The sequence below is a fragment of the Gymnoscopelus braueri genome, assembly GCF_963280865.1.
Source record: "Gymnoscopelus braueri genome assembly, chromosome: 1".
In the NCBI taxonomy this organism is placed as follows: Eukaryota; Metazoa; Chordata; class Actinopteri; order Myctophiformes; family Myctophidae; genus Gymnoscopelus; species Gymnoscopelus braueri.
In genome coordinates, this window is record NC_137603.1 from 12,528,472 (window position 1) to 12,549,319 (window position 20,848).

At 44.1% G+C, this 20,848-nt stretch overlaps 1 protein-coding gene across 1 annotated transcript in view; it reads left to right on the forward strand.

Moving 5' to 3' along the window:
- Nucleotides 1-20,848, forward strand: part of LOC308090904 (protein diaphanous homolog 3-like) — a 337,084-nt gene that overhangs the window by 11,122 nt on the left and 305,114 nt on the right. Inside the window, exons 2-4 of the mRNA XM_080436177.1 lie at nt 10,453-10,476; nt 11,315-11,512; nt 16,172-16,276. Of these exons, the coding sequence (XP_080292303.1) occupies nt 10,453-10,476; nt 11,315-11,512; nt 16,172-16,276 (327 nt within the window). The remainder of the gene's footprint in view (nt 1-10,452; nt 10,477-11,314; nt 11,513-16,171; nt 16,277-20,848) is intronic.

A 20,848-nucleotide genomic window follows, 5' to 3' on the forward strand; every position in this document is an offset into this window, starting at 1 on the left:
GTCTGCGTGTGGGCAGGTGAGAATGTTTGACAGTACATATTGTTTAAATAATTATGCATCCAATTACTTTGGCACGTAATATCGAAGATCTATACATATGCACGTCTTTATGACTCGGTAGAAAGCTAATTGCCGAATTGATCAGAGTGGAGGAAAATGATTACTTCTCTGCACTTAAGTGGGGAGACTTTCTTTTTATTATCTCCCTCTCTTTCAATCCTTCTATATCCTGCCATATCCGTACAAAAAAAAAAGTAGAATTAATCTCAGAAAACTCATTAGCGGGCAGACTCATTGACAGGTTGACATGTTTTATTCCAGCCTTGTGGAGTTTATGGTAATTAAAGACGGTATGTATTGATTGATGTCCCTAGGCTTTTCACGCTCTGCTGTGGTGCTTGAGGGAGAGACTAAATGTAGCCTTTCCCTGTCAATTTATTTTTCATGTGCAAGATGGAATATTTTATTATATGGCGCTCAGGCTTTTCTCCGATACTGTATCTGATCATGACATCTAAGCTTTCTAAGCTTTTTATTGCATTAATAAGGCTCATCTTGAGATTTCCACCGGCACTGTGCCAAAGGGACTGTGCTTAAAGTTGCCACTCAAACGAGGCAAAGAAGCACTAAACCGCTAGGAGCAATGTTGCAAAAGGGAAGGTTGATATTCTCTCTGTACCGGCATGACTTTAGTCTGGGATAACCAGGCTCGTTGAGCTTCTTATGCTCAACGAGCATAAGAAGTGAGCCAACATGTGAGCCAACATGCTCAATATCAGCACCCTGACTCTGTTTGACCAGAATGGAAGGGGGGAATAAAGGAGGGGCCCGATTTCTTTCCAAAATGGAAAGAAATTGGGCCTCTTTCTTAGTTCCTTCACAGGTGTTACCAATGATACTAATGAAGGCTCTGTTCCAAACAGAGTCAGGGTGCTGATAATTTGCATGTTGGCTCACTGGAAACTAGAGGTTACGAATGTAACCCCGGTTTTAGTAGGTTCGGAGTTTACTACTCACTATGGGATATCAGCGCCCTCAGGCGATGAGACAGAGCAACACACACGCTCCCGGTGCCAATACTGATTGGCTAAGGGTATGTCACGAGTCCGGAAGACCCGGGAGTATAAAGCTCCCTCGTGACGTAGGCTCTTCCTCTTAACATTCTCCTCTCTGCACGCCAAATGCGCACAGAAAGGGGTGTCTGGTGAGTAGTAAACTCCGAACCTACTAAAACCGGGGTTACATTCGTAACCTCTAGTTTTACCACGGTTCTCCGTTTACTACTCACTATGGGATTCATAAACCCCCCTTGAGGTAATGAGCCACACAACCCTGACAACCCCGCACGCCCCTCAGCTCCTAGGTCACGTCCCCCCCGGACGTGACCTAAGACCCCCAGGCCATAGGTCCACGACCTCACGGCCCCTGGGCGCCCCCCCAGCCCACCGGGCTGGGGTGCGGGATAGATAACAAGAGTAGGCCCTGACAGACTCTAGAGTCTGCCCTATTTACTAACAGGCAGACACAGTCCGCCTCATAATAATGAGGAGCAGGGCCCTATCCCCAAGACACAGCCCTGCTGGTCCCAAGGAAACCTAAAGAGGAAGTCGGAAGATATGGAGAAAAGGCCCCAAGCCTACTCCCTATCCTCCACTGACCTGGAGGCAGCAGCCACACCCAGGACAGCGTGCGCCATTGATGACGCCGCCACGTCCAGACTGTAAAAGGCCGCAAAAGTCGACGGCGACGACCAATTTGCAGCCGCACAAATCTCCTGGATCGAAGCTCCCTTGTAGAGAGCCCAGGACGTAGCCATGCCTCTAGTAGAGTGGGCCCTCAGACCCCCCGGGACAGGGACACCACTACTCACATAAGCCAGCTTAATGGCATCACGGATCCATCTAGAAAGCGTCGCTTTGGTGACCGCCTTCCTCTGAACCCCCACGCCAAAAGAGACAAGAGTTGTGTCGATGAGCGACTGGCCGCCGTCCTCTGGCAATAGAGCTTCAAGCTCTCACCGGGCAGAGGCAATGTAACCGCCTGTCCTCCGCCGAAGCGAAGGGAGGCGGATGAAAAGCCACCAATTCAACCGGATCTGGGGCCACCACCCCGGTCTTTGTAACGAACGCCAGGTTTGGTTTAAGCAAAACCTTCCTGTCGTTGTTCAGAAAATTCATGCACTCCGGGCTCACCGAGAGCGCATGCAAGTCACTGACCCGTTTAGCCGTGGACAGGGCCACCAAAAGGACCGTTTTTAGACTAATGACCTTCAGGTCCATAGACTCAAAAGGCTCGAACGGGTGACGGCACAGTGCCTCCAGCACCACCGTCAACTCCCAGACTGGGAACAGTGGCCTGTTGACCGGTCTAGCCCTTCTGGCGCCGTTCATAAATCGGCACACGAAGTTATGCTGACCCACCGTCTTGCCATCGTCGAAACCTAGGTGGCAAGCCGAAATGGCAGCCAAATACACTTTCACCGTCGAGAAGGATAAACCCTGATTTAGCCTTCCCTGCAGAAAGTAAGAATGCTACACATCGAGGCCTGGAAAGCCACCACCACTGGTGACTGTTCCAACCCCCATCTGACCTCGTAAGCATCCCTCGTGGACACGGCCCTTGCGCCCTGGATGGTAGCCATCACGTCAGGGGGAAGGCCACACGAGCTCAAATTCACCCTCTCATGGGCCAGACCCATAGGTCTAGGTCCTGAGGGCGTCCCCCCTCCCTGCCGCAGCAAGTCCCTGCCGACAAGGAGGGCCCAAGGCACGTCGTGAAGGAGAGGAGCTTATCTCCTGACCTCTACGTGTCCCATGCTGGGGCCACCAGCAACATCAACAACCCTCGGAGCCTGACCCTCCCCCACATGGGGAGGATCAGCTCTATTGGTGGGAAAGCATAAAGCAGTTCGTTCAGGAGGCTCGGCACCTGGAACGCCTGAATGGACGCGAGACGTGAGTCGCATCACAGCGCCATCTCGCACGCCAATCCGTCCAACACCAGGGAGGCCAAACCTTCCTGCTTGTTGACATAGCACATGGTCGCGGTGTTGTATGTTCTGATTGAGACAGAACAACCCGGAAACCGAGCACCGAACTGTTTGAGAGCGAGGAAAAACCCCGTGAGGCTGGCGTCCGTGGTGATGACCTTCTGTGATATCACAGCGCCTATACTGACCCCCTGGGACAGAAAAGCCACCTGCGACCACAATCCGAGTGTCTCCACGACACCCTGGAAACACCACCACTTGCTGAAAGCCTGAGGTGAGTGGGATCCGAAGAGCCCGCTGCCACCTCTATACAGGTCTCATGTAGAACCTGCCCAAGCGGATTAGGTGAATGACTGAAGCCATGAGACTCACCGCCTGCATGCTTAGTTTGTAAGTGACTTGACGCCCTACGCGAAAAGACCTCACACAAGCTAAGACGCTGTCTAACCTGCCCTTGGACAGCCGCGTTCTGAGCGTGTTCGAGTCCAGCGAGATCCCCCAGAAGGTGGTCCGCTGAGATGGAACCAGAACGCTCTTCTGGACGTTGATTGTGAACATAGCGACGTCAGGTGGGAGAGGGCCACGGCCGTGTGCCGTGCCACCTCCTCCTCTGAGCCAGCAATTAACCAGTCGTCGAAGTTAAGTCGACAGACCGATCCCCTGTCGCCGCAGTGGAGCTATGGCCGCATTGGTACACTGCACGAGCACTCGCAGGCTCAATGACATACCAAAGGGAAAAACCGTGTACTCGTACACTCCCCTTTGTAGCCGAAGTGCAGGAATTCTCTGTGTGGAGGCCAGACTGGAACGTGGAGGCAAGCAACCTAGAGGTTGATGCCCGCCCATCAGTGCCCCTGATGTACCGTTTTGCAACAGCTTTTACGGTCGTCAACCAAGAAATGGATACTTGTTGAGGCCCTTCAGATTCAGAAAGGGCCGTACGCCCCCCCCCCCCTTTTTCTCACCAGAAAAAGCTTTGAACAGAAACCCAGTCGGTTCTGATTCGTAGATATTTCTCTGGTAACGCTCATGCTCAAGAGAGAGAGAGAGAACCTTCTCTCTTAGAGTCGTGGCTGCTTTTATCTTCCGCATGAGAGAGACACACTCGTCTGACATAGGAAGTAACACAAGGCATGTGGAAAACACACCAGTTCAACCACAATGTGTTGTTGTTGTTCAGGGGAGCCTGGCCAGTACAACCACAGTGTGTCACTGCCGTACTGAGCTTAACCAGTAAACACAGTGCAACGCTGATGTACTGGGATAAAACAGATTCGGATTGCAACCCTCCCAAAGCTGCTCACCGAGCGAGCGAGTCGGGAGGGGGCGCTGCTGTTATCAGTCCCGTGGGCAACGTGCACATTTCCACGGGGACCGATGACGTCGCCACGTGGTCCAGCGGACTCGTACTGTGGCGTCCATTAGAGACCGTTAGTGTCTGCCATGCTGTGAAACAGGCCTGTCAGGCACAAAGAGCTCATAGAGGAGGCCATCGACGCCCAGGGACCCCCTGGGACCCCTAGCGTCGTGACCTCCTGACCGGGGCCGGATTACGTGCTTGTGTATTTTAAGACATTTTTAAAGGAACAAAATAAAGCACAGAGACAGTGTAAAACAACATAAAAAGTTTAACATACTCTTATGAAAACCCTTTATGTGTGTCTCAAAGCACTCAATGAACCTGAGCCTCCATCGTGGTAGTGTAGACAAAGGGCTAACTAGCTTAGTTTGTAAGCTTAGCCTGGTCTAGTCTAGCCTAGCTACAGGTCGCTTTTAGCCTTTAGCTGCTACCTGTAGCTGTTTGGCTAACCAAGAACGAAGGAGAGCTATGCCCACCGCAGCGTTGTTTTAGGGGACTCGCTAAGCGCTGCACCAAAACAACACTGCTCTTCAACTGTGTCGATGTTAGTGAGGCTAGTCAGCCGCTAAGTGAAACAACATCAGCCTGACTCCATGGGCTCATAGAGGAGGCCTTCGACGCCCAGGGACCCCCTGGGACCCCTAGCGTCGTGACCTCCTGGCCGGGGCTGGATAATGTGCTTGTGTATTTTAGTACATTTTTAATGCAACAAAATAAAGCACAAAGACAGTGTAAAACAACATAAACAGTTTAACATACTCTTATGAAAACCCTTTATGTTTAATTGTCTCAAGGCACCCAGTGAACCTGAGCCTCCATCGTGGTAGTGTAGACAAAGGGCTAACTAGCTTAGCCTGTAAGCTTAGCCTGGTCTAGTCTAGCCTAGCTACAGGTCGCCTTTAGCTGCTACCTGTAGTTGTTTGGCTAACCAAGAACGAAGGAGAGCTATGGCCACCACGTGTTGTTTTAGGGGACTGTCTAAGCACTGCACCAAAACAACACTGCTCTTTAACTGTGTCGATGTTAGTGAGGCTAGTCAGCCACTAAGTGAAAACAACAGCATCCTGACTGGAGGCTATGCCAACCTAGCATACCATAGCTAGTAATAGTCACGGCTAACTCACCAAGAGTGAAGAGACGTTGACATCCGTTTCCATGGAAACAGGTGACGTCGACACCTAACCCACGGGGCCCGTGCAAGCGTGGGGGTCACGTGACTGAGTACGGAAGCATTCCACGCTGCTCCCTTGTGTTTACAAAGTCCGTCGCCATCTTGTCTAGGCTTCTTGGCCTGGCTAAAGGAAGCGACGGAGCCACCTCCACCGAAGGAAGCACTCTGTCGCCCTCCAGAGGCTGGCGTGACACGGTGCTTGGCAGGTTGTAAATATTGGGGTGACCTTCGACCCGCGCCGCCATCTTGCAAACCTTCCTTCCCACAGTGGGCCTCTGGCGCCCTCTGCCGGATGGATGGTAGAATTGGAAATTTTTTGGCGTGACCCATGTACACTGGCATATAGAATTAGCAATGGGTTTATTACCTTTGTCTTGTTCATATCATGCACAGTATTCATCCCAGCAGCGTTTGGAAAGTCACCAAGGGACTTTCCAAGCGCTTTGGGCTTATAAGGGGTGGTTATCAACACGGGGACCACCTAGTGATCCCTATGCATCGATGCACCCCGACAGTTGTCGAAAACAGGCAGAGAAGTATCCCATTATTGTCTATCATGCTGTGAAAGCAGGCCTGATAGGCACAATGGGCTTATAGAGGAGGGCATCGACGCCCGGGGACCCCCAGGGACCCCTAGCGTCGTGACCTCCTGACCGGGGCTGGATAGTGTGCTTGTGTATTTTGGGAAATTTTAATGGAACAGAATAAAACACAAAACAGTGGAAACAGCATAAACAGTTCAACATACTCTTATGAAAAACCCTTTATGCGTCTCAAAGCACCCGATTGTAGCCTCGTTCTTCGTGGTACAGACGCCGGCTCTGAAGAGGCTAACGAGCTGGTGTTGTCCTAGCAAGCTAAGCTAGAACAGCGCTGCTAACAACCTGTTGCTTAGTGAGGCTAGCCATTCGTTGAAACCAGCCGCCACAGGTTCGAGGATCTCTTCCTCGGTGGCTGCGGGAGGTTCTCCCCGTCCGGGGCTCGTCGTGGACACCTCCTGGGTGTCCTGGTACGACGGGAGCTCCAGGAAATCTTCCCCGTCCTCCGCCATGTCGTCATCGTGAAGAGCCATCGACTCCTCGCTGGCAGGGGGGAGGGAGGGCCGCTGCTAGCATGCTGCGGTGGGGACAAGCCCCCATCGCAGCAGCAGCGGCGGGAGGTGGCGTCAGCGTCGTGGACGCTTGACGCTCTAGTCTTGGCATCGGCACCGGTGGGGGTCCCATGAGCCGGGGGGCCGCTCGTGCTGCCCGACTGGGGTCCCCGGTCCGGTGGCGATGGCGGTCTCACCGTTATCTCGTCTAGTCCAGCCGACCAGGGTCCTAGCCCTGACGAGCCGAGCGTCAAGTTGAGAAACGGTTAACCTCGTGCAGTTAGGGCACGCATCTGTCTCACCCGGGTGGGTCCTGGCGCAGAACGCGTGATCGACCCCCAAGCAGTGGAGGTCTGCTGCGGCGATGAGGGGGTCGCATTCCGCGACCCCGCAACTCCTCGGTGGTTCCATCTTGGTCCTCGGTCTGGGAAAACAACAGGCTAAAGCCTAGCCAGTAGCGTAGCCTAGTAGCTGCTAGTATTAGCCTAGCCACTGAAAGAATGAATGAGCTAGTAGCTGCTAACCGGTGTTAGCAGCTAACCGGCTTTTTCAGCTAACCGGCTTTTCCAGAACAGACCAAGAAATAAGGAAAACTGAGAGGATAGGTAAATAAATAAATACTTAAAAATAAGTTCCGGGAGAAAACTTATTTGCAAGGATTTTCCCGTGGGGATATACTCCGTATTCCCGCATTGGGTTAAAGTTGAAATTTTCTTGCTTTGTTGTGTGTGAATTTCTGCGCATTCGCTTGCAGAGTGGAGAAAAGAGGAAGAGCCTACGTCACGAGGGAGCTTTATACTCCCGGGTCTTCCGGACTCGTGACATACCCTTAGCCAATCAGTATTGGCACCGGGAGCGTGTGTGTTGCTCTGTCTCATCGCCTGAGGGCGCTGATATCCCATAGTGAGTAGTAAACGGAGAACCGTGGTAAAACACTAAAGTGAGGACCACATGGGTGTGTAACTCTGAGGTGCCGTTTACACGACAACGGTCTCTACAGAAATTATCAGGGGTTGAAAACTCAATAAAGTGAAACCTCCTTCCAGAGTGGAATTCTCTGAAAACGCTGCGCCTAGCATCTCCATGTAAACGGGCAAGACGGTGTTGTAGACAGTGATAACCAGTTTTGCCAGATTCTGCGAGAGAAATAAGCAACCAAGTCTATGAAAACTCAAAAGAAGCGACTAGGCTACGGCTATTTTAAAATAGCAGATCTACAAGCTCACAACGCCTCGCGATGCGACACGTTGTGAGCTTGTAGATCTGCTATTTTCAAAAAAGAGAGAAGAAAAAATTATCTTGAGAAAATAAAAAGAGGTCATTCTGGAACATTTTTTAAACAATTTTAACAACAAAAATCTTGGGGGGGGGGACAAATACATCATTTGACATGAAGATGTTTAAGAACCACTGGTTTAAACAACATTAGGAAACAAGTCCAAATAAGCAACTACACTTTAGAAACAAGCCCAAAGTCGCTTATAATAAGTGGACATGGCAACCAAACAAACATAGGAAGAAGGAAGAAGACACGTCACCGCCACCTAGCCACCTGGCATGCACACTACAGCGTTTTAAATCACTGGAGCGTCTTGGTGTAAATGCATAATAAGAAGTGACAACAACGCAAAAGCACTTTGTCGTTTTCTGTTCTGATCGTTGCCGTGTAAACGTGACCTGAGTGTACGAATGTACGAATGTACACTCTCAGAGTTATGGCCGTCTTTGAAATAAATAAAAAACGCATTTCCAATATGGCTGCTGTGCACAGAGCGCATTGGAACCTCAATTAAAAAGGCTCTATGCACAGCAGCCATATTGGCAGCAAGACACAAGTTTTCTGAAACTTGCTACTGTATATACATTAGCGACATCTAAAATGGCACGGATACTTTCCCGGATTGAAGGGTATTAGAACGTATAGGCTTTCCAGGTCTCAACCTGAGGCCGATTCTAAAAATGTTTTCTAAATCCTAACAGTTTTTCAAAAATAATGTAAAAAAATATTTTTTCACGATTTTTTTCAAAAATAGCAGATCTACAAGCTCATAGCGCGGCACTCGGTGCCGCGCTATGAGCTTGTATATCTGCTATTTTTGAATGGCTAAAATGACACAGATGCGTTCCTGGTCTTAATGGGTAAAGTGTGTACAGTGATTATTAGCACTATAGGTAAGCAATTAGTCCTCTGAGGTATTTGGAATGGATAAAAACAAAAACAAAGTTAATGTATCTCCTGCAGAGTCTGTAGTTTATCACCTGTATGCATTTATGATATTATATTTTCTGGCACCATGCTACAGGAAATATATTATCCTTGTTAATCAATCATGCCAGACTACTCACAACACTCAAGCTGTTGGCTGCAGACATATGCTTTATGTTTTCCCTACATTTTAACCACTTAAACTGCCAACACGTCGCGTTGTGACCTTGTAGATCTTCTATTTCTGTTGAAGCCACCCCCCCAGAATACAGTTCTGATTGTGTATTATATTGTGTTTGATACTGCGTTTGATACATTAATTATGAGATGTTTTCATTTAGATCTAATTGGAAAAGAACATAAGTTATGTCACATAACCCTTTTGTTTACGTAAAACAAGCTACTGTAAAAAATAAGTACATGTCAAGTAAAAGTTATGTATTACAATTCAGCTTTCATTTTCTTTTATATTCAGAGATGAAGGCTAATGTTTTCCACAACCTCTATTCAGACAGGCACTTTGATTCCCTTTGAATTAATCCATTTCATTGCCATTCACATGAACCTACATGCCTTGAGAGCTCATCCCTGACCTTGTAAAGAAGGTATTGCATTGTGTGAAAGTGTTCTTCAAATCAGGTTCTTATACTTGAATTTGAAAACACCTAACTTAAGTGAAACAGTGATGGTTATAGTAAACCACATAAAATGGAAATTGTGTCACAAATGCCCCCCCCACTCCAAAAAAAATTATAAATAATAAAACATAATACAAAATAAAATGCATAATAATAATAAAAGTTTATTTTATGCTTAATTTTGTTACCCTGGTTTTAAACTCAAATGATGGATTGTATGTTTTTAATTATTCAGTCTCACTGAATTATTCAGTGTGAATGAAAAGTGCAATACAAATAAAATATATTATTATATACTTTTTTATTATTATCATTCAATGGTTAGTAATCTAAATGTAACTAAATACATTATGATATAACTATAATATATAATTTACTACCGCGGGGATCTAAACATGACGCCGTGGTATTTAAATATCACCGCAGGTGACTAAATACATTTTGGCAGTGTGGGATTTCCATAGAAGTAGATTTGGGCACCACTGGTGTCTAAATAGAGACACTAGACGGCACTCACGGTGTTGGAAAGGTTCCCTGTTCGAGTCCCGGCTCCTCTCGGCATCATGTAGTGCCCTTGAGCCAGACACTGAACTGATTTCACTTTCGTGTGAATGTGTCTGTGAATGGTAGAATTGAACACATTACTGTGAAGTTCATAAAGGTGCTGTAGATACAGACCATTCACCTTCACAACCCCAAACACAAGAACCATAACCATAACTTTGCAAATGTTGAAATTCTAGAAAGACATCATAGTTTTTAAAGTAAAACTGTACCTCAATCTGCAATTTCTACACAATGAGAAACGGGGCCCTAGCCTAGAGTTTTTACTGAAATGTACACTTTATTTTTTCATGTTTGAGGACCTTTATACAACTTTGGTTGCATATTATTTTTCACTAGGAAAGTAATTTGCCACCTTCTGGACAGGAAAATGTGATTTGTATTGTTTTGATTTTTATTTGTTGTTCTTTTCCCCCTACCTGTATAATTTACAGTTTAGAAACCTCACGGATGATGTGGTAAGATTTGATGTGCATGACGTATTCTACCCCGTCTTATAGTTTATACATTTCTTACTTTTACTTTTCTGTTTCACTGTATCTAACTTTGCCTAACTTTTTCTACTGTACTTACGGTTTACTAACAGCATTACAAGGACTAAAAATATCCCATAATCCCATAACCTGTGGCAAAAATGCCAATAAACAGCTTAAGTTTGGGAAAAGTGACACATCTGCCTTGTCAGTCCCTGATATGCCAATTGTCAATGCCCATGTCCAACTTCAGGTTCCTTCGAACAAAAAGCCTATATGTGATTATTGCCGAAAATAAGCTCTGGCCCTGCTCAAGCAAGGAACTCTTCACATATGAAAACCACTTATGTTTTTTTTGGAATGTAAATGCAATCGCCAGACGTAAAAATGTAACGTTATGCCATAAATGAAATATACCACCGCCGCATGACTTCACCGTCACCACCACGGATGCTTGTGTGTTTGGCACGGTGAGGTGTACTGTCCCCCACACCTCTGCAGTCTCATGTAGCCAAGAGATGTAAAAGCTTTACATCTCTTTTTTTTGGGACATAACTGGAAGTGCAACATAAAAATGTTCTGTGAAGATTTTATATTTGTTGGTGTCTAACATTGTAGTAGGAGAATTACACTAACAGAGTTTCTTGATTCCTAACACACTCCAACAGTGCACAGTTGGCTACAGCTTCTTCACCATGGCAGTGCTACAAACACAGGAGACCAGAGACCTAGACAATCTGAGGAGGCTTGCATGTGGCATTGAATGTTTTATTGCTGTGTGTAGTTTCTTTCTATTGTGACTGTGATTTCTGTCTCTCTGCAGCTGGATAGATTTGCTAGTATCCGGATACCGGGTAGTAAGAAGGAGCGTCCTCCCCTGTCACATGCCAAACACAACACCAGCGAGTGGGCCGCGGCTTCGTCGTCGTCGTCTTCCTCATCCACCGCAGCCGAGTTGGAAGAGCTCTCATCCAAGATCACCTCAGAGAAAGAGATCCTCGCTCTGTTTGAGAAGATGATGGTAAGGAAGCACAACAGTCAACTCTGGGGTTATTTCAAAAGGAGTGCAATCTTATCTCTGATCACTTTAACCCTTTAAGACCGGGAAACATCCTTTGTGTCATTTTAAGATTTCTTTGGCTATTCAAAAATAGCAGATCTACAAGCTCATAGCAATATTTAGTTCCAGGGACCCCCCCCCCAGAAGCAAAGATTTGAGTTACAAATGTCCGCTTAAAAATAAAAAAAATAAATATTTCCACACATTTTCATGATTTTTCAAAAATAGCAGATCTACAATCTCATAGCGCACTCGGTGCACAAAGATATTTTGATGAAAAACAAAGGTAATCCTAAAACGATCTGTTAACCAATAGCTCTATCGTGGTGGACTGCCTTTTCAGGCACAATATCACTAGCCATTTTCCAAGGCTGGCGTAATCATCCAGTGCCGGACAATGAAGACCACCATTGCTTTTCCGTATTATTATTATAGGTTGTAGCATCTTCAGTAATGAAGATGCTTATTTGATAACATGACATGAAAATGAATATTTTGCACTGCTAATAAAATAAAATAAATGATCCAAGCAGTTATAACTGTTCTTCAATATGAAATGATACACCCAGCAAAATCTGTCAATTATCATTATATCTGCCACTGCTGAACAGTTGAACATCAGTTCATCTTCAGCTTGACTTTGAATGACTAGCGTATACAGGGGTCGGCACTAACGGTTGCCCGACTGCCCGTGGCAAGTAAATAAAACGTTCGGGCAAGTGAAGTTTGCTTTCAGGTTGCCTGACGGGCAAGTGCGTTCCATCTAGTGTTGATTTTGACAGAAAATTTTGATTCAGTTTTAGTCATAGTCTTTTGAATCAAATTCCATTTAGTTTCAGTCATCTGAAATGTTTTACTGTTAGTCTAGTTTTAGTTGACTAAATATCATAAACTTATAGTCGACTAAATCTACAGTTTATTTAGTCGACTTAAATGTATGTTGGCGGTGCCTTGATGGCGTCGTAATGGCTGATTTTACACTTGGTTGCATGCTGAAAATAGCCGATCTACAAGCTCACAACGCGTTGACGCGTTGCGAGCTAGTAGTTCGGCTATTTTCAACACCCGATCCCAACCAAACATAAAATGACTTGTCTTTTAGTTCTACTGGATCTCTTCTCCACTAGATCCTCGCTAACATTTTCTAGTTTTTATTTGTTGACAAAATTATCAATATATTTAGTCTTAGTTTTAGTCATCATAGCTTAGTTTTTGTTTAGTTTTTGTTTAGTTTTCGTCAGTGAAAAAAGGTACTCGTCATAGTTTTAGTTCGAGGAAATCAACACTGGTTCCAACTCCATTCAATATTATTGGCTATTTATTGAAGAACAATGCTGCCTTTTTACAACTAGCAGTTGCACTCATTCAGGTTTTTCGCCACTCGGCAGTTATCGATTGGATTCAACATTCAATTGTTCTACAAGAGCAAATCATACATTTTATAATGGCCGATTTACTTTCCGGTCAAATGGGCATGACCTTTGGGCAAGTAGAACATGACCTGTGCTTGCCCTTAGTGTCAACCCCTGTGTATAGATAGATAAATAGATCTAGATAGATCTGGATGGATGGATGGTACTGTATAGATACGGTACTGTAGATGGATACTAAATAGATTGATAGTCGAATGAGTTATGAAACAAAATACACAACCAGAAAATACTGTATACAACACAAACCTAAAAAGTAACATACATTACATACACCATACATATTCATAGGCTTAGGTTACAACAGCACAATAACAAAAATAATTATCAATTTACCTCGCAGCTGTAAGTTCAGTTCATTTAGTGTCTCTGTCAGACAAGGAACTACAAGCGATGGATGGGCGTCTGTTTGTCCGTCCGCCCATCTATCCATCCATCCATCCCTTCGTTTTCGTCCACTTATCACCAGTCCGGTTGCAGTAGTAGCAGTTACAGACGAAAAATCCCAGACTTTTCCCTTTTCCCTATAACCAGCTCTAACTGGGGGGCCCCTGAGGCGTCCCAGGCCCACCTGGTCCGTGGTCTGCATCATCATGGTCTCTCTTCCAAATCAGGACTGTATGGGAACAAATAACCCATTAAGATTTTACACTTTGGATATTCAAAAATAGCAGATCTACAAGCTCGTAGCGCGGCACCGAGTGCCGCGCTACGAGCTTGTAGATCTGCTATTTTTGAAAAATCGAGAAAATATGAGCAAATCTTGAATATGTATATATTTTTAAAGCGAACATTTGTAACTCAAATCTTTGCTTCTGGGGGGTCCCTGGACCAAAATATTTTGAGATTGGGGGTCCGCGACCAAATACATTTTGGGGGTCCTTGACATGATAAAGTTTGAGAACCACTGATATAGTAACATACGTTATTTCAAAAAACTGTTAGGATTTAGAAGACATTTTGTAGAATCGGAACCTCAGGTCTAAATACTAGATTGCTTATATATTATATATTATATTACATATATTATTATATTATATTTTGTGTTACCTCCCTGCTTGTTCATTGAGGTGTGTCAGTTGTCAGAACAACATGCAAGCCTGTTGTTTCTGAGTGACGGAGCTTCGGAGGCCGTTGTACTCAAACCGTTGGGGGATGCGGCCCCTCGCTTTGATCGTTTGTCATAGCTCGCTGGCTGATTCATGGTTGTGCCGTGGCAGGATGACAAGGGAGACATAAGATAACTGATGCCCCATTTATGCTCTGTTTAGCCTCACATCTGGATCCTTACACTATAACATGGCTAAAATGAAAATAGACAAAAAAAACTCCAAATAAGAGGAGAGTGCCATTTCATTCGCATTCACAGTTGGATGGTAGAAACCGCTCGACCTAGGTCACCCACCACGCACACACACAGACCAGCAGACTAGTACTCAGTGGTGGAAAGTAACTAAGTACATTTACTTAAGTACTGTACTTAAGTACAATTTTGAGGTATTTGTACTTCACTTGAGTATTTCCAATTTCCAATGCTTTTACTTCTACTCCACTACATCTCGGAGGCAAATATTGTACTTTTACTCCACTACAATTATTTGAAAACTTTAATTACTAGTTACTTTTCAGATATAAATACATTATAACACACATATTAACCACTTTAGCCTTATTTTATACCTAGGCTATTTGAAAATAGCCGATCTACAAGCTGACAACTCGTCGCGAGCTTGTAGATCTGCTATTTTCAAATATTTTTGTACTTTTACTTTTGGTACTTTAAGTACATTTTTATGCCAATACTTTTGCACTTTTATTCAAGTAAATTTTGAATTCCGGACTTTTACTTGTAACGGAGTACTTCTACATTGCAGTATTGGTACTTTTACTCAAGTAAAGCAATTGAGTACTTTTCCCACCACTGCTTAGTACTGTTCTGTTCTATGTTTACACGCCAAGTTAAGTTAGTGTGTTTTCTTAGTATTCTAATTCCTCAACCACTTGCCCTGTTGTTGTTTAATCTCTCGACTCGAGACAGATTCTGCACCACTGCCCTAAACACGTAGTGTTGTTGTTAGTAGGAATAAACACAGAAGCACCAGGGAGAGAGTGGGCTGAGAAAAAAGGATTCAGAGTTTCCGTTTGTACACAAAAAAGGAGGTGTTGCCCCCCAGAGGCAAGCAACCCTTTTTAACAAAAGGCTTCCCAGATTGGTTGTTGGTTGACTAGGGTTCATGCCGATTACTCTGATCTTGCACTTAAGTCGTGAATAATAGCAATAAGAGCGTCTGCTAAGTTCCTAAATTGTAGACTACAATGTCTCAATCAAAAAGATGAACAATCAAGAGATATGCTGTTAGCAATGTTAGTGAACATACACATGTAACTGCTTACTTATTTCTTTAAAGGGACGACACCATGAATTTGAACTTTTCCTTCTTTTGTGTGTGTTTTTGGTCTCCCCTACCTCTCTTCTATCCCCAAAAACACCCCCGTTTGAACACTCAGGCTTTCACAGCATATCTGGGGTTTTCTGTAAATTGGTCTCAAAACAGACCAAACTGATTTTCACCCGAACGTGATGTCACGTCCGGTACAATCCCTCCTGTTTTTTCAGTTCCAACTAAAAAATAAATAAAACACATTGTATATATATATATATACTGTATATTTATATATACTGTGTGTATATATATATATATATATATATATATATATATATATATATATATTTTTTTTTTTACTTTTTCCACACAGAACCAGGAGATAACATGCATACAAACTGGCTCAATAGCGCCCCGTGCCAAACAGGACAATGTGGTATTGCAGGTGAAAGTGCTTTATAAGCCAGAGAGAAGTTAGTTGGAATGAGTATATCTGAGGCTTGATTTAGGCTCAAACCTTCTTTTTTTTTTTTACGTTTGAGGGACGTAAACAATATGATATTAAATATATTTATTTATTTTTAATTCATGGTGTAGATCCTTTAAACATTTTGAGTGTCCATGGTTGCAATTTTGGGGCAAATATTTCTTGTTATGAGTATTATTTTATGAGAGTACTGTTATTTCATGTCCTGCTTTCTTTGTTTTGCTTATGGTTGGTTTAGCATTTTCTTTTCTCTCTTCAAATCAGTGCTCAAAGTGGCTGTAAACCTAATGCTACCTTTCACTTTTCTCTATCTTTTCAGGAGGATATGAACTTGAATGAGGATAAAAAGGCTCCTTTGAGAAAAAAAGACCTCGCCACAAAGAGAGAAATGGTCATCCAGTATGTATTTACTGCATCTAAATCTGTAAGTGGCTAAAACCCTGTGTGTGTTTTGTGTGTGTGTGTGTGTGTGTTTTTGTGTGTTAGATACAGCAGCAACAGCTCTGTGTGTTTTAGATACTTGTCTGAGTGCAAGCTCTGATCTGTAGGGCAGGTTTTGCTCCTCGATCGATGGTTTTTAGGGGCATCCTAGGATTTATTGGGTCATTTCCGCAGTCCAGCGGTGCTTGTAGCATGTCGTACAAAACGGGCCCCTCCAGCAAACTTTGAAAGCCAATCGTGGTCAATCGGAATAGAATCCTACAAATCTGACAGATACAACTTGATCACATGACTACATAGATGATGTGTAACGACTTGGGTGAGGTTTGGAGAAAATCAGTAGGAGTAGTATAGCAAAAACTGTGTTTAGCAAAGAAAACACAACCTGGCGGAAAACGTGTCAGGTGGAAATGGGCGTGGCTTATTTTGGGAGTTCCGTAATGATCCAAGGAATCCAAGGGAAGTTTATTTTTACTCTACGACCTACGGTTCAAGAGTTATAGTAATCTTAATCACATGACCATAGAGATGACGTGTACCAATGTGTGTGATGTTTTGACAATCTGTAGGAGAATCATTAACACCAATAAGTGTGCATGCAAAGTTACACGCCGATCAATTCTGAAATTAGCTGCTCACAGTAGTCTGCCTACTATAGCGCCACCATGAGGCCGATTTTGAAAAATGAGGAGTGTCAATTCTTCCTCGGCCTAGTGGGAATGTGCGTGCAAAGTTTCACGGCAATCGGACGGCAATCGTTCATGATTTGAGGCATTTTGTTCAAAACGGGCCACTCCTGCAAACTTTAGAGGCCAATCTTAGCCAATCAGGATGGTATATGAAAAATCTGAGAGATCCGTCTTGATCACATGACTATAGAGGTACTGTGTACCGATTTGCGTGATGCTTGGCCAAAATCTGTCAAAAAGATTGTTTTGCAAACAAATGTCTTGATCAGAGGTCTTCAACAGGGGGTCCACGACCCCTAGGGGGTCCGCGAAATTGTTGTTTGATTAAACAATATTTTTGTTTGAAACCCCCCCCCCCCCCAAATGTCAAATTGTCTTTAAACATAACATGAATCCATAGCAAACAGATAAATGGAGGCACAATGCACAATAACATGGTATGTTTATACATATTTTGTAGAGAATTTTTATTTTGCACACCTACTGGGGCAGGTGCGTAGGAGCAGGCAATATAGAACACAATTGTATACATAAATATACAATATATGTGGTAGCCCCCCCTAGGGGGTCCCTGCTCCATCTCCCCATCAGTTTGGGGGTCCCTGGCCTGAAAAGGTTGAAGACCCCTGGTCTTGATAAAGCGCCTGGTGGCGCTATAACAAGCCGAAAAATGTGGGGCAGTGGTTTTTACTTGGCCTCCAAGGAGTATGAGTGCACACAACGGCGATCGGTCTAGCAGTGTCAGTGAGACTAGCTGCTCACTGACACACGGACGGACAGGGGTGAAAACATAGCCTTGTGCCACGATGCCTCCGGCCTGTGCGGAGACAACTTTATTTGACGTAGTCGGTTCCAGAGTCAACATCCCTTTGTATTCATGTTGATGCGCCACTGATATATTTCTTTGTCAGTGGAACAAGATTTGACTAAATTATACATTTTAGTGTTTTCGCGCAGTCTGAAAGGATCAAAACCACATTTGCATCCCATGTAATTCCCACTGCATTTTGGATGATAGCACTTCACAATTGTTTAGCATTCATCCTTGAATCCTTAATAATTGTTGTGTGCTGAAAGGCGTTGGATGATTCAGTTTATGTATGCAAGTTTGCTATCAGGGTTGATTGTCCTTGCCTCAGAGTTTTGGCAACGGGCCCTAAATGTTTTTTTTTTACCCCGCTCTGAAAACAGCCCAGCAGACCTTGAGTGTGCGTGATGAAACTGTGAAGTTTTGTCAATGATTGAATCTACAAAGTGATGGCAACTGTTCTATTTGTTTCTCTCAGCGAAAAGCCTCGAGCAAATGACTTCAGTCGCCCTTGAGAAACAGAAACTTTTATAGGCCACACTGTAACAGTATTGAAATCAAGGCCTTTGATAATGAATGGCTCAACAAAATGAAAGTGAAAATGTAAAATATAATCCTTCAAGCATGATCAAAGGTAATTTTAAGTTCAATGAGATGGTTGTTCATAATAATCTTAAGAGAAAACAGCCTGCGTCTTTCTTTTCATATTTAGCTGAAATTTCTGGATGACCATTCTTCGGGATGTCACTGACTCTGTTGTTGGAGTAGGTCAGCCATTATTCCAAATACTACCTTGGCGATAACTTTAATAATCGATAATCCTTTTCTTTTTTAACACATTCGGTGCCAGAGTTTCATTAAAACAGTGTACGTTTAGTGCCAGAGATCTCACCGTTTGTAACGCTGCGCTGTTTAGAGCTGTAGACTCCACAACGAGCACCCGGATGTAAACAATGGATGTGTGTGTACGACGATGGATGGTCCTGGCTAACGCCTGGAACAATAACATCTCTCACGCGAGTAGCCATTGCGGAGTGATCGCGCACCAAAAATTACTCGTTTTCCCCACTGTAAAAAGTTAAGGAGATGCAGAGGTTTTTTATCAAGGAGATAGAATGGGAGCGGACGGGAGCCAGGTTTTTTGGCACGGTGATCCATCTGTCCCTTCCATTTCAGAGGCACCGTGGGTGATTCCAAAGCTGCGCAGCTTTGGAATCACCCACGGTGCCCCCCTGGAAAAAAAACGAAAAAAAACTAAAAGATTGATAACACGGTAAATCCCGGTTTTGGCACCCAATGTGTTAAGTTGAACTAGAATAAGTCATCCTTCTCAGCGCATGCGGGTTAAACTGGATAATTGATTGAGGTCATGTGATCAGTGACATACGCAGGGTGTACTTTTGGCTGAGGGGGCGGAGCCAAAAGTACACCCTGCGTATGTCACTGATCACATGACCTCAATCAATTATCCTTTTCTAGGCAACACAGAAGGGGGGGGACTTTTTTTTTCTTATTTCCACACAACAGCTCTAAGGTGTATTAAAGTCATAGTTCAATGTTGAAAATGAGTGGTCTCTCCCTTTAAGCGAGAGGTGGAGCTATGGCGTCATCGGTTCAGGAAAGACGCGTCTTAGGTGTACACACGGAGACGCAAGGGTGGCGTCTTCAGAGTCATTCACTCTGGGACCCGGTTTAAAAAATTAGCGGAGTATTTGCGGACCCAAAACGCCGGCTCCGTGTGGACGAAACGTCTAAACGATTCAAAACGTTTGCGGATACACCTAAAAAGGGTCTCTTTGTAGACGTGGCCTCAGCCAGACCCTGTTTTATGTGTATGTATGTGTGGTTTGCATGTTGGAGTCTAAAGAAGGGAGGTGTGTTGTATATGGAGAGCATTCATGGGGCCTACCGGACCATGTGTATTGTGTTGGTGATGTGCATGTGAAGAAGTGCACGAGTAAAAGTATGTGTGTGTGTGTGTGTGTGTCTGGACACTGAGATTGTGTGTAAAGGGAGAGAGATAACTGGTCTGTGTACAGTATGTGAGAAAGAGCGAGAGATTAGAAGAGCTTGTGTGTGTGTGGTGCGCCTTGAATTTATGTCTTATGTCATCAATTCCAGTGATGGAGGGTCTGAATTCACATGAAAGCATGTCCGCGTTTTGCCAGAGAAAAACTCAGGTACGCGACCGATTGGCTGGGCTGTAATGGAAGACCGTGGTTGGTCTTTTCCATGGCATAATTTACTTACATAATACAGCTGTTAGCAATACCAGACAGAAATTATTTTACTCCAAGCTTTCCTCAATAATGTGAACTCACTACAGTATAGCTCCAACTTCAGTTTTAACTTACTCTAGTGTGGCTACGAACCAAAGTTCCGTTAACATCATTCCTGCTCAGCTCAACAATGTTTGGTCAGCCAGTTTCAACTGTTTCACACACCAAAGTAGACCAGATACGCTGGTGAACTGAGAGTGTACAAATTGAAACAAAATGGTCCCTTATGGAACACTTACGGTTCCATTAGGATCCATTTGTGCACTCTCAGGGTTAGATTAACACTCGGGATTTGTCTACATTGTCTTATCCAACAGTTACTTACAATATAGGCTATACAAATAATAAACAAACAAAGAGCAACATGTTTAAGTTAAGCCAGTGGTGACATTCAACAAACACTATGTTGTATCTTGGAGCTATACAGCACTTAAATTTGTCAGTGGGTTTATTGAGATAAAAGCTATGTTTTTTATCTCATCTGCTCCTGCTCCAATTACATTTTGTGATGTTGAAATAGATTATGAATAGACTTAACCCGTTAAGACTGGGAACGCCTCCGTGTAACCACTTTAACCATTATTTTATACTTTGGCTATTAAAAAATAGCAGATCTACAAGCTCATAGCGCTATGAGCTTGTAGATCTGCCATTTTTGAAGAATCTTGGAACATTTGTGCAAATATTTGAATATAGATATTTTTTTAAGCTAAAATGTTTAACTTAAATCTTTGCTTCTGGGGGGGGGGGGGGGGGGTCCCTGGAACAACATATTTTGC